At 38.2% G+C, this 14,809-nt stretch overlaps 1 protein-coding gene across 2 annotated transcripts in view; it reads left to right on the forward strand.

The window, feature by feature from the left end:
• MBOAT2 (membrane bound O-acyltransferase domain containing 2) overlaps window positions 1-14,809 on the forward strand; it is a 92,446-nt gene that overhangs the window by 17,019 nt on the left and 60,618 nt on the right. The window contains exons 2-3 of one of the 2 annotated variants that reach the window (XM_064412002.1): window positions 390-535; window positions 3,953-4,030. The exons of the other annotated variant lie outside the window; for it this stretch is intronic. Coding sequence (XP_064268072.1) covers window positions 390-535; window positions 3,953-4,030 — 224 coding nt within the window. The remainder of the gene's footprint in view (window positions 1-389; window positions 536-3,952; window positions 4,031-14,809) is intronic. 2 annotated transcript variants of the gene reach the window in all.

Genomic DNA, 14,809 nt, shown 5'->3' on the forward strand with positions numbered 1-14,809 from the left:
TTTGGAGCTGATATGTAGCTTTGAGTCCTGCTCACTTGAAAAACCAAATAAAACTACCGCTCAGATCTTCACATTACTGGGAGAGTAGAGGTGATTTAATGGTTGATAGTGGTTTGGTATTCAGAAAATCTACAGCAAAAGATATCAGTTTCTTTTCTTGATTTAAGCACATAGTGCCTCATGTGTTCAATGCATCTTTTCCTCTGAGGGGGAGCACTGGTTTGTGCTTTGGCCAGGGAGGAACTCGTGGGAGAAGATCTTAGACATGCTGTGGTAAAAGCCACGGCAAAGCTACAGGTTCTACAAATTGCTAAAAATGTGTGGATATTTCTGTTAATTTTTAATACACACTTGTGTGAGTTCTTCTTTCTTTTCTTTTTTTTATGCAGGTCAACTTTGTAGTGTGCCAACTGTTTGCCTTGCTTGCGGCTATTTGGTTTCGAACATACCTTCATTCAAGCAAAACTAGCCCATTTATAAGACATGTTGTTGCAACACTCTTGGGCCTTTATCTTGCACTTTTTTGTTTTGGATGGTAAGTTGCACTTAAATTCATTTTTAAGGAACTTGTCAGTTTTTATTTCTATGTTATAAAGAATCTTATTGCCTAATTCTATGGGGTTTTTAGCTGCTGCAAATGTACAGAAGTCAGCTTAAATATTCTGATGAGGTGCACAAATTTGGAAAGGTCATCATCTGTTTGCAAACTGGTAACTACCATACTGGCTGCCTGTGGTTTTAGGAAGATGAAGCAGGTGCAGTTTGTTTAACTTCTATAGTTGTTTTTTTTTCCATAAACTTGCTGGAGAAGTGTTCTCTTGAGACACAGATGTAGTGACTAGGATAATTCCCCATAAATACTCATGACATGAGATAACTCAGTGTCTTTTTCTGAATATTTAATATAATGTGGCTTTTTTAAGGAAGAGTTTCTGCAACTGTAAAGCATGTCTAATGACACTCTAGTAGTATAAAACACTTGGAAGAGAGCTGGCTTTGACTTCAGACTGTTTCATGGTTTCTTTTTTTTTCTTTAATGATTTGGGGGGAAGATGTGATTGTTTTTCAAATGCATATTTTGTGTGACTGCTGTTTGCATATCTTGATCTTTTCACAGTGTAGCAAGACAGAATGCTAGTAAAGTTAGAAAAAGGTATTAATAGAGTTTGGTGATTTGTTTTTTCTTCAAAAAATAGCTTACTAAATGGCTCACATCTTCCCAAGATGATTTGAGTGCCAGTTTAATTTTATTGCATTGTAAACAAGGTGCTTACTTAGCTTCAAGTGTATAAAGGACTTATTTATGCTGACTATTATAGAGCATTACTGAGCTAGGGGGAATTAATCAAGCTGTTGTGCAGGTGGGAAGCTGCACACAGAGTGTGTGTGCATCTGTCTCTGCACATGCAGAGTCTGTTGGCCTCTACATTGGCACGTTGCAGAGCTCTCCCAACATTAGTTGGTATGTCTTGTTTTTAAACTTAAGGAAAGGAGATCAGTAACCTTTGTTCTTTAGATTTACATGTCTGATGTACTTTCATATCAAACTCTACTACTCCAATCCATTTCTTAAATTTGTGGCCATGATATTCTGCTTTAAGAGAATAATCTGAACTCAAAGACTTCAGGTTTAACACCACAGACAAAGAGGAGGATATGGGAGATAGAAGGTACTATGTGAGGATTTTGAGAGCTGTGTAGGCTTTGAAGCACATTGTTTCCATTGCTTTAGAAGCAGAAATCATTAATTGTAACTTGTAATTGGAAAGGGATACTAATATATTCATATATGAATTTTGGGTATGGGAGATTTTGGAAAGCAACAACCTCTACTCCCAACAGACATAAATAAAAATTTGTGGAAGCTTCTCACTGGCAATATGCCCTGGAAAAAAAAAAGAAAGATGTTTTCCTTTTAAGAGATTTATTTCTATTTTGCAGTTACTGAGCTAAAAACTATTTAAAAATGACTAAAAGAACATAATTTGAGATGTTGAAAGTGCACTCTTTAAAAATTGGTACTTCTGCCAGTGCTTTTTCCTTTTGGTTGAGTACATGTTATACAAGCAGGTTTTTTTAAGGGTTTTGGTTTTTTTGGTTCCCCCTTTCCAAGAAATCAAATATGCATACAGGTTACAAGCCCCTGATATATCTTCAGCGACTTCAGTAATATGAGTTATAAACATATATACCAAGAAGGAAACTGTTACTGTTTTGTTATGTAGTGTTACTAGCAAATGTAGTAACTTGTAGATAAGGTCATGCAAATTTAAGTGTGGGAAGTAGTTTGTAATCTGCACCTTTCAAAGGACATTTAGTAGTAGTTATGTTGTCATCTTCAAGTGTGTTAGTTTTCAGTCACTTTTGTGAAACTTGTGATGATGGTAGAGGAAAGGAAGAGAAACAATAATTCCCTTGGCATTGTAGCAAATAGCATGAAAGGCCCAGAACATGTACCTTTTGTATGTAGTTAAAAATCACTGTTCTCTGTGGTATCTCAATATATCCCTTTGAATGTTTGAATCAAAGAACATATTGCTATTGTTACCAGCTCTGAAAGAGAAATGTTTTCAGTGACTGTAATCCTGGTATGGTACTCCATGTCAATCCACACTCTTTTAGGCTTTGATATCTTAGTATCCTTTCTCTGTATAAGAACAAACCTCTTAAGTTTTTGTCATTTCACTAATGCCTGTCTTTGCTATACAATATTGCTAATACTTGGCAGATAAGAAAAGGAAGTAAATTCTTTTAAATTGACAGTTACTATTTTAAAATGCACACTTGAGTTTTAGGTGGTCCTATCCTAAATGAGACTAACTAGAAGTGAAGCATGGGAGCATGTACAGATTGGCTCTTCTATAAAAAGTCAAGATTTTTCAAGTTAAATTCATGTCCAAGTGTCTTGCTTTGCCTCAGTTCCTCATGTGTAGGATGAAGGATTTTAGTTGGGTATAACTGGTTTTCTTGTTGAAAATCTTTGAAGTCATTTGCTTGTGAGTAGAGGAGGAGTGAAATCAGGAAATTGTTGGTGATAAGCTGAAAAAACCAGCATCACTGTAGCAAAATAATAGCTGCTTTTTAGGCTGCTTTTCATGGGGGAAAAAAATTCCCAGATTAGATGAGTTGTGTCACTTGAACATGTGCCTCATGTACATGTACCTGTGGTACTGAGACACTTAAGGTAGCAGAATAAAAAAGCCCAAGTTACTGGAGATGAGCTCTTTTCCCCATTCACTGGCACTGCTTTGATAGCAGTGCTCTACAGCTTGCTCAAGTGTAACTCCACCAAAGCAGTGGTGTTGGGATAGCTCTGGTGGTAAGCTGTGGAAAACAAGAGGAGCTTAGAGCACCTTTGTGAAATAAATCTGTGGCTTGTTGGTGTGTAGGGCTTTTTTTTGTGTGTGTGTGTTTTTTGTGACTATCACCACCATCCCTTTAAAAGTTACTGACAGCCTGGGACAGAGAGGCTGGCTGGACACAGTCACTGTTTCTGTTGAGTGGGAAATCTTACAATATTGTGGATACTGAGATATTGTTGGTGTTATCTGAGATATCTATTGTTGTAAATGACTTGAAAGATGAATATGGAAATTAAAACTTTCATGTTGTTTACAGGTATTTACTCAGGAAATAATGCCAAATGGAAGTATTATAAGACATATTCTTTGTATTTTAAGAATTAGCAGCATTTGCAATATTCTCAATTGAGCTGGAGCGCTCTAGCTAGGTGTCTAGTTTTTGTTCATTACTGCTCTCTGTGCTGTGCTAAAGGGAGAAGTTCTCAGCAGGGGGAAGGGTAGCAGAAAACCTACATAGAATAAAAGGGAGTTTCCTTTGGGAGCAGTGATGGCTTTAAACTTTGAACCTCTTTAATTTCACGATAAATGCATGCAGTTGATTGTCATTAAAGAAAATGCTATGAGGGTTTACTTTTTTTTTCCCCCCCTAGGTATGCCTTACATTTTGTTATACAAAGTGGAATTTCCTACTATATCATGATCATAATAGGAGTGGAAAATATGCACAAGTAAGTTTCCATTTATTTTTCTTTGCCTTTACAAAAATGCTACTGTTGAAGGGGTTTTTTGGTAATTGTGCATATATACCATAATTCTGGTTATATCATAACATTTCAGTATTTGAATTCTCTAACCATGATTTTGTTTTCAGGTGAGAAGATGGCTTATTTGGGATTTTTTGCCAGCTTTTTGAAATATCTAAAGCTCATTAAAAGAATACCCCACTGAGACATACTTTATGTTTACATATTCTTATTTTTTCATCATTGCTTAATCTTAAGTATTTCTGGGTGTTGACAAATGAAAAATGTAGTTTGAAAACAGCCAATGCTAGTATATGGAAGATGTCTGAACAGAAGACAATTTGTATGAAAAATTTTTCTAGGAGCTAAGTGCTTATAATTCCTTTTTTAAAATATCAGTATGAATGCTTAGGTTAAGAATACATTTATAAAACACATATGGCATTATTTTAAGTTTGAGTGCTTGATTATATTAGCGTATCTGAATCCATATAGAAAAACACTTGTTTCTCTTTTTCAGTCGTTCTTAAAAGCAGGGAAGGCATTTATTACTGTATGCATATGTTTTACTATTCCAGTAGCCTAGAAATCAGAAACAAATTAGGTTCCCACTGTGTTAATTCCTGCATAAATGTTTAGTAAAATAGCAAATCCTTGCTTAAATAGGTTCCTGAAGTATGAGTGCCTGTGAGAGAAATGGTGGTAGAAAAAAACAAAGAGGAAAATTGCTTTACACAGAAAGAACAAAGCCAGGGCAGCCTTAGTTCGTGATCCTACCTGTTAGATAATTCTGCTGAATTTTACTATGATAGTGAATGTAATTTTATTGTCTTTTAAAATATCCCATGTTAGGCTGTTATGTTCAGTATTTTCTTCAAAGCCTCGTATATTCAAACTACTGAGGATGTGAGAGAACCTCCTTTGGTCAGATAGCTAGTTTATAGACAAACAGCTTCTTTGATTACTGGTTGTTGTAAAGCAACTTGTTCATGGGAATTTCTCTTTAGACATTCAACAATGTCTAAAGTAGACAACTTATGTTACTTAATATTTTAAAAGAAATTATTTATGTGGTTAAATGCAGCAAAGGGTGGTGCCACTCAGCAACACTCTGATCTTTACCATAACAAGGTACATAGGTTTCTCAAAAATGGAAATCCAGCAGTGCTTTACATTCCTAATAGCGTGAGACAGGTAGGCAGATTTCCTGCACTGTGGCAAGGGAACACTAATTCCTGATCCTCCTAATTCATACCAGCTGGTTTAACTGCATGGCCTGATCTGCTGAGATGTTATGCACAGCTGGGAGGGGAAACCTAGATTTGATTACAGAGCTTATATTGCTTTGTCACCATATGAATTAATTTGCCATTGGATAAAACTAAAAAGCTCTTCTTTCAGTGGAAGAAAAAAAATGTGAATAATTTGTTACTTTAAACTGTGGACAATGTGTGGATGCTGAATGGCAAGCTCCAGGAGCCACTTCTAGTAGGTGATACAGGCAAGACTACACAAGGTTTACTCCTTCCACTGCTGGAGTATCCCAGAAGTGATGATGCCTGTACCTAAGGAATGCACCAGGTACATTTAATTTTCTGTCAGGAAAATGCCACTTACAGCTTTCTATTTGGCAGTCTCAATAGAAACCAATGTGAATTACTCCCCTCCCTACCTAAGTGTTTGTCTTCAGGCTATGAATGAATGTGTCTCATGGTGCCCAGGGGAGACTGAAGGTTAAGTACTGTACAGCAGAGTGCAGCTGGTACCAGCTGGCCTCAGGACTGGAGAATGTCAATGTTTTAGTGGGGGTGGGTGTACAACTAATTATAGTGCTTGTATATACCTGCATTGCCCCAGGTTTGGGATTTAGTTTTTGTATGGTAGAGGGACCCATTGGCTAGCCATCCTGTTTAGAGGTTACCTGCATTGTTCAATGAGCATCTTAACCTTGGAATTAAGCTTCAAATACCTGGCTGTGATGTAATTATGGATTCAAGTGGATTGGAAAAGCACTTGTGTATTGTAGAAATCATATTTGTCTATTATCTAAATTTATTCACTGATCTAAGTTTCCTTCTTTTCCCTGCCCTGCTGGCTGTCCTGCAGATTTCATGAGTGTACAGATAGGAAAAACATTATTCCTCTCCTTGCTGCTCTCCCTACCTGCTAACACAGATCCTCAGGGTCTCCAGCTTCTCTAAAAATTACTTAAACAAGTAAGAGACAACTACATTTTTTAAAATGCTATCAGTTCAGTGCACTCCTCAGCGTCTCCAGCCTCTCTAAAAATTGCTTAAACAAGTAAGAGACAAATAAATTTTTTTAAATGCTATCAATTCAGTTGCTGTGCACTGGTTATACAGGCTTCCTTACCCTCTGAAGCAAGGAGATGTTTTTGATAAATTTTTGCATTCTCCAAAGCATTTTAACATTTCATGGTAGCTGTTATGTCTGCTGTTCTGTTTTCTTTGATGGATATCCAGGTCTTTGTACTGTTCCTATGCCCATGTATGTGAGCTGTTTGAACATTCTAATGTAAAGAGGTATTTGAATTTGAGTAAACAAACTTTGGTTGTAACTGGTCTGGTATCTGTGGAGGTGCTTCCTGGTCCTACCTTTCTTGGAATTTTGGAATTTTAGTCTTCAATAAGCTCCCTTGCACTCCAAGCTAGAGCCAGAATTTGAGGGGGAGGCTCCCCTTTGCCTTCACCCCTTACTGTGGGGTTGACAAACAATGGGAGATGTGGCAAAGGAGATGTGGTGGAGATTTGAGTGTTTTATCTTACAAATCTCAGATTAGAGTCAAATAAATCTTGATCATCTGAGTAAACTAATTCCTTTGGCGTGTTAATTGTGGCACTTAATTTGTCAATCAGGTGTTTAATGATGCTGAATGTCGTGATTTTTCTGATGCTTAACTAGAAATCAGACTTGTATTCTGAAGATTGTGGATGGAAACGCTGACTAGCACCAGGCAGTGATTTTCTGTATGTTGGAGATTTGATGATAACAAAAATAACCATGTAAATGGATTGTAAATTGTTTATCTTCAATTGAAAAATAAGCACTTGTTGAGGTTAACAGCTGTGGAGGAATTTCCTAGTAATCCTTGTGAATTTCTTCTAAAAGTATTTGCTCTAAGTAGCTATTAGAAGTTCATTCACTTTGATACCTTCCTGTAACACTCCCGGCTGAGCCTGAATAGAACTCAATACATGAGTTCAAACAGTGAATATAGAAGTTGGAAAATACCTTGATATATTATCCTGCCTAAAATTGGAATGTTTGAATGGAAAGGCCTTTAATGAGTATGTATTTTGTAATGACAGGAATGGAGTGAAAAGAGAACTACAATTTCCTTACCTGTAGTACCATCACTTTTTGTTCTACTTTTAAATAAAGATTAAATACACTTATTTAATGTTGGGGGAGGTGTGTGTCCCTGTAGAGGTATAGGGAGAAGGAAGGATAGGAATCATCTACTATCTGCAGATTTGTAAAGGTTGGTAGTTAAGTAGAGAGGCTGAAAAACATAATGCATGGGCATTTTTAGTGTTGTAGCCTTCTCAGTTTGTTTGGTACAAAAAAGACATGTGCTGCCTTAATGCAACTAGGAAAAAATCTGATTATATGCTTTGTATTTCCAGAGAGAAGAGTCTAAATCAGTCTTATTTTTAAATCCCCAGCTCCTTTTTAAAATTTATTTCATTTTATGCTTGATTGCTGATGTTATTCAAAAGAACAGAGTTCTCAGAAGAACAGGGTTTTTAAATAGTGCCATTGACACATAAAACCTCTCTTACCACTCTTGCAAACTCAGGTGAAAAAATAAATTTGGACTTCAATTGTAGGAAGTAGCTATGCTTCATTGAGTATTGATATTTTCTTGAAGGAGGGTTCCTTTACTCTGTACACTGTGTGCTTCTGTAAGCATGTGGAGGACAGCCCTGTCTTGGAAGGAACAGTAGTGTAAAATTGCCTGGGTGTGTTAGAAATCTGTTGGGATGGAGTAGCTTTTTGGCTTGCATATAGATTTATTTTTTTTTAAATCTTTGTGCTTGAAGTGAAGCTGAACACAATCAGTCAATCAAAACAAAGTTGATAAAGTTGTGGTTTGGGGCTCTGTATTTGGTAATCTCTGTAGCATCTATACAGATACTTCTTCAAGGCACGTTACTCTGCCTGTCATGCTGCCAAGCAACTTGACTGTTAGCAAATGAGCTCTGAGTCATGGTATCATTGCTGCATGGTTTATTACCTCAACAAACTATTGATGTCAAATAAATCAGGCTCCCTACAAAATGAAGTGGCAGAATAAATTGTACCTAGAAGAGTTCAGTGAAAGCTATGTTCTTCTTCAGCTCCTGGCAAAGACAGCCACTAATAAGAGATTAAAAATTCTGGTTGCATGGCATTGACTGAATTGAGACAGTGGTGTTTGGAATAAAGCGATTATGTGCAAGGGTTCCATATATATTACAGTAGATTTTCTTCTCTAAGAGCATACTTATCCATGTTTTTTCATTCTTTGGTGAAATTTCTTGCATTTGAGACAAATTTAATTTGACTAATTATGACAAGCTCAGCAAACAATAATTTCATTATTCTTAATGAAGTTGCTGGCTGTAAGTTAGGCAAGTCAGTTTTGCCTGCAGAACTGCAGGTGATGGTGGATGGAGTGTCTGTGTTGGAGCTGAAAGATCATGACTCTTGATACCAATGCACTGCAAACTGTAAAAATTCTGTTTGTGGTTTTGGTTTTTTTTTCCCTGTAAGGGAGGGTGGATGTGGTTGCTATTTAAGAAATACAAACATCTTAATTTTAAAATCCAGTGTCTCAATTGAAGATGTTAAGTTTCATATGGCTTTTAAAGCTGACCAGTTTTGCAGATCAAATATCTGTACTGGAAGTTAAAGATAAGGTAACAGAATCATAGAATAGCTGTGGAAGTGTTTCTGACTCCCACCCTGCATGCTCAAAGCAGGATCAGCTGGAGCAGGTTGCTCTGTGAAACCCAAGTCTTCCTTAGTACTCTCACGATCCTGAATAGTTCCAGTTGTCATAAGCATGCTAGCCACTTCCTTTTGGTGTCATGCTTCAATGTTTATTATAGCTTTAAATTTATTTGAGGTGACTTCATGCAGCTTAGTTTTCCCATCTGATCTGAACTTGCACAAAAGCTTTTTTATGCTTTAATTTTCCCTCACCCAATAATTGTCCAGATTTGGTATTAGTAACTTAAATTGATCAGGCTCATTTCAACTTAGAGTTAAATAAACCAGCTATACTTGAGACAGTAAATTTTATAGGAGGAGACAATATTAGGCAACAAGTAGTAGGATGTCAGTCTTTCCTTTTTTGTAAGAGGTAACATCAATAATAAAAAGAGGAGTGAGGGCAAAACGCATGAAACAAAGACTATGCCAAGAAAAAGTACAGAAGTCTTATGTCTTTAAGTCAGTAGAAACAGGGGGAAGCCTGGCTGAGTAATGAAGACTTGTCAGAGGAGTATTTGACACTGCAAGTTGGTTTCACTTTGAATTAACTTATCACTTATGTTCAAAGACAAATGTTCTTCCAGTTTTCAACCAAGAAATCCCTTCTTTTCTTCTTGACAAAGATAGTGAAGGATCTTGAGGAGAAGATGTATGAGGAGTGGCTGAGGTCACTTGGTCTGTTCAGCCTGGAGAGGAGGAGGAACCTCACTGCAGTGGCAACTTCCTTGTGAGAGGAGGAGACCCTGATCTCTTCTCTGTGGTGACCAGTGATAGAAGCTGAGAGAATCACCTGAAGTTGTGTCAGGGATGTTTAGGTTGGATATTAGGAAAAGGTTTTTCACCCAGAGCAATGGTTGGGCACTGGAACAGCTCCCCAGGGAAGTGGTCACAGCCCCAGCCTGACAGAGCTCAAAAAGCGTTTGGACAATGCTCTTGGGCAGAGGGTGTGACTCTTGGGGATGGTGCAGAGGTAGCAGGGCTGAGAGTGAGACTCTGGGACCCTTGTGGATCCCTTTCAACTCACCATATTCCGTGATGCTATGAGAAGATACGCAGTAGATTTACTTGTACTCCCATCATTATGGACAAATTTGATTACTTGCACATAGCCCTCCTGAAAGCAATTTCCTTATGCATTGATTGGCATAATTTTTAATTGAGAAGCTTAGTGCTTTAGAACAGTAAATTTCAAGCTTTGTATTTAAAAGTTGCATTGAATTATGTTGGAAGAGAAATAGGCAAATAAAAGATAGAAATCACAGTATGGTTTAAATTTACTGTACAATTTACACTTTGAACCTTCGGTGTTCTATTCTTTGGGAAATTTTAGGTATGTGATACTTTAACAGGTTTGTTGCGTGTTTAACAGGTTTGTTGTGTGTTTGTCTGGTAAGAAGATGCAAGTACCTTAGACAATGTAGCATGGAGTTAATTTTCAAAACTGGATAATACTGAAATGAAAAATACTTAGTATAGCCAAGTGCTAAGCGGTTCTTGCAGTCATTACTCATCACAGGCACAACAGGAACTGTGAAGGCAGTAGGCTTGCAAAAGGAAGCTCTGGGTAATTTGATGTATGATTACTTAAAGAGTGAATAATCTGTTTTATTAATAGATCATACCACATGGAAATGCACAATGCATACAAGTAATGCACCATTTTAAACAAGAGTCTTCTGGGTAGCTTTCTTTTTTGTTGGTATTCTGCTCTTTCTAGGAGTGTCTGTTTTAAATCCTATATCCTGGAAACTCTTTACTAAGTGTAAGGCTTTTCAGCTCATTGAGGTTTCCTCTTTTGCTTCCCTCCACTGTAGTGTCCACTTGTGATACAACACTTAATGTATGCTGTGATACGACATTTAATATATGCTGTGCTATCTGTGTGCCTTATCATTGTCTTCTGGCTTTGATACCAAGTGCTGGTTTTAGTGGTAGGTGTTATTTTTTCTGTAAAAAGCTTTTTGTCTTCAAATAATATTAATCTCTTGAATACTTTAAGGATATCTTGTGAGGTGTAAATGAGGTAGTATGCATACAGTGAGATTAAATAGCAAGATTTTACCGTTTCCGGACATAAGATGTACAGATGTCAGCTAAAACTTGGTAGATGTGTTATAACAACAGAAAAACCTATACAGCCATCATTTTTTTCTTTTTCCTACAAGATGGAAGGAAGGCTCATTGATCAGTAGTATCCACTTGTCTTCAGTTGTAATGAAACAAGAGTCTGGGCTCCTGTGCATCTCTTTCTCTGCATGACCATGGTGCTCTGAAAAGCTGACTGGTACATGCTGTGGGTACATTCTTCTGCAGAGAGAGAATATTCATATAAACCTATCGTATAGGTGGTGTTCATTTTTAGTTGTCCTGACTGCAGTAGGTTTGCTAAAGGTTTGCTTCAGAAATCCATGTAAGCAGTGTGATTGTGATTACTTAAGAATTGTGCCCACAGTAATTTCTTACCATTTTGTGTGATAACAAAATTAAAATTTGGACTATGTGACCATGATAGGTACAGTAATAGAATATACCATGAGGTACCTTTCCAGAATGGAGTGAGGGCCTTACTACCAAGCTGCTATCAGAGCTGCAGTCAGAAGCCAATGACTTCATCAATCCTAGCTGCTGGAGAGCAGAGTTTATGTAAAACACAGCTTTTGCTCTGTTTTATATAAATGTCTGAAGTGTCAACAGCCAGGTTCAGATAGGATATGTTCACACTGAAAAAGCTGAGGCTTTTGGATATGAGAACAAAACTTGATTCATGGGTAGCTTCTGAAAAGTGTTAAAATAAAGCTTTATTCTGATTTTGGTTTGATGTAAAGTGTGTGGCTTTGTAGGCTGGTTATTTTCTCTGGTGTTTTTTCTATACTTCTGTTTGAGCAATTAGTGTGTGTGACACAATCTGTATAAATAGAAGGGGCTAAATAAAGGAGCCTAAGACATCTAGAAGCAGAATGGTTTGGTTTGTTGTGCCAGCTATGTTTTGCTACTCATATAGCTACTCAGTGCATTTTTCAAAGATCCTGAAAAAGTATTCCCTTTGCAGCACAGAAGTGCAGTTACCTCAGGAATATTAAATTATTTCCGGTCTTAAACATCCTCTTACATATCAGAATTGAAGTACAAGGTACAACATAAACTCCAGCACACAAAGATAAGATGCAGTCCCTGTCCAGTTCTTATGGTAGAAGAAATCCTTTTGCTTGAAGTAGAAAATCCCATCTATTTTAGCAGTTAATAATAATGAAATCAGGTAAGTAAAATGGGCAACGGTAGAAGCAATGCCAGTGTTTGCCAATACATCAGTTCCTTACAAGCATCACCACTTTGTGTTTATGAGCAGAATCAATGAAGAAATAAAATCATTCTTAATCTTTTAAATCTTCTGCTGTAAGTGTCAACTGATGTAAGAACATCCATTATTCAATATAATTCTTGTAAACTTACTCTTCAGGTCAGCACTGAGAGGTGTTTGTTTAAAGTATTATCAGGATGGTAATGGCCTGCTGTGTGCTTGTGCTCATTGTGAAATGAAGCCATTATTTGTCCATAGTGTATTTCTCCAGGATTTCATAATCACATATTGGATTTTCTTTCCTTAGTTTCTCATACTCAGTGTAAAAATATGTGTTCAATCAGAAAATAGCTTCTGTTTCTTAATTGTGCTTTCTCTCCATCTTCTGCAAACACATAGGAGCACTGTGACACTGTCCAGTTTGTTCTGGATGCGCTGCCTCAGTTTTCATGCCACAGGGCATGAACAGTGATGACATATGTTTAAAATGGCATTTGGTCAAATCACCGAGCAGATGTCTGAGCAACCTGTTTTAGGTCACTTTCCTTTCCTCTCCTTGGCTGTGAAAATTCTTGTTTTGCTGTCTGCCTCTGTGTGTTAAGAACTGTAGTAAGTTGTGATTAACAGGTAACTCATGCCAGCTGTGGTTCATGATGGAGTTGAGAGAAGAAGTGGTGAAGAGGAGACCAAACAACCCAAACAGAATAACTGGTACTTGCATGACAGACTTTGTGTATTTATGGTTATCCTGACCTGTTCTCTTATACTTGAGTAATCAGACATTATCATTGGGTAACTTCAGCAGGCAGTCCTTCAACTATCAGTGTGCTCAGTTTAGGATTCTCTGTTAAAGGGAATCTTCTGCAAATGGAAGTATTGATTCATTTTGCCAGAAAAGTTCAGAATACCCTATCTCTGAAAGCCTGAGGGATTCCAGAATAGGACTCCTGCCAAAAGGATGCTGGTTGGTGGATGCTTCAGATGCCAGGAGATATCTCAGGAGGCAAAGGGAGAAATTAGGATAGTAGCCTCAGTTCAGCCAGAGAACTCTTATTAAAGGCTCAGAAGTGAGCCTTCCCCTGCAGCAAGTGGTTGCTTAGTCTGCTCTGTCAGGATCTTATTTTCTAATGGCAAAGTTCTGAGCTTGGGTTTCTCAGATTGACTCACATGGGAGCAAGTCCTAGTTTTCTGATGTGTATTTTCTGAGATAATCTCTTGTATTAATTGTAGCAGCCTAAAAAGTCTTTGTGGAATTTGAGATCGGTTGAAGTTGGAAGGAGCCTCCCAGAGATCACCTTCCTGTTCAAGCAGGGCAACCTAGACCTGATTGACCAAAACTATGTCCAGATGGCTTTGGAGTATCTCTAAGGTGGGAGTGTTCTCGCTGCCCTGGAGACCTTCTGCCAGTGTTTCCCACTGTTTGGAGAGCACCTTCTGGTATGAGTTTGTGCACACTCCTGTCATTGGGCACCATGGAAAGGAGCTTGGCTCCATCCTCTGTGTAGCCTCCCTTCAGGTATTTACGGACATTGGTGAGATCTCCCTGAGTCATCTCCAGGCTGAACACTCCCAGCTCTCTCAGCCTTTCTGTGTAAGAAGAATGCTCCAGTCCCTTGTCTTAGGAGGGCCTTTTTAGACTCTCTCTGGTATGTCCATGCCTTGTATTGGAAAACACAGCACTGGACCCAACATTCCTTGTGGCCTCACCCAGTGCCCAGTAGAGAAGATAGGCTGCCACCCTTGACCTGCTGGCAACACTTGGCCTAATGAAGCCTGGAATGCCATTAGTCTGTGTGGTAAGAGCATGCAGCTGGCTGCTCTATGAAGTAGGCTGTTTCCTAAGTACGAGGAACATTTCTTCTGTTCTGAGGGTGTTTTTTCTTTAAGAAAAGCTATTTAACTACTCAAGTCTACCAGCTTGGAGTATAATTTGCTTTTATAAGTGTGTCTAGCCATGTTATTTATTTGCCTGATTTCTGTATCTGAAGCTATAATGGCTTATTTTAGTTTGTTTGATTTTGCTTTTGTCTTTTTAATTAAAAGCAATAACTGAAAACGTTTGCAGGTTTCTAAAGATCAGGTCTCTGTTTAGTATTAATGGGGTTACAGAGTTGTGGTCAGTGGCTCAATGTCCTAGTGGAGACCTGTGATGGGTGGTGTCCCTCAGAGGTCTGTACTGGGATCAGAGTTAAAGGATTGAGTGCACTCAGCAGGTTTTCCAATGACATCAAACTGTGGTGTAGCCAACACCACTGTAGGAAATGAGTGCCATCCAGAGGGACCTGGACAGGCTGAGAGGTGGGCATGTGCAGACCTCATGAGGTTCAACCAGGACAAATGCAAGGGGACAGTGCACCTGGGTTTGGGGCAATCCCAAGCAAGGACAGGCTGGGTAGAGAGCAGATTGAGAGTAGCCTTGAGGAGGACTCGGGTGTTGTGTGAGGAGATGCTCAGCATGAGCTGGCAAT

This window comes from Passer domesticus, chromosome 3 (genome assembly GCF_036417665.1).
Source record: "Passer domesticus isolate bPasDom1 chromosome 3, bPasDom1.hap1, whole genome shotgun sequence".
NCBI lineage: Eukaryota > Metazoa > Chordata > Aves > Passeriformes > Passeridae > Passer > Passer domesticus.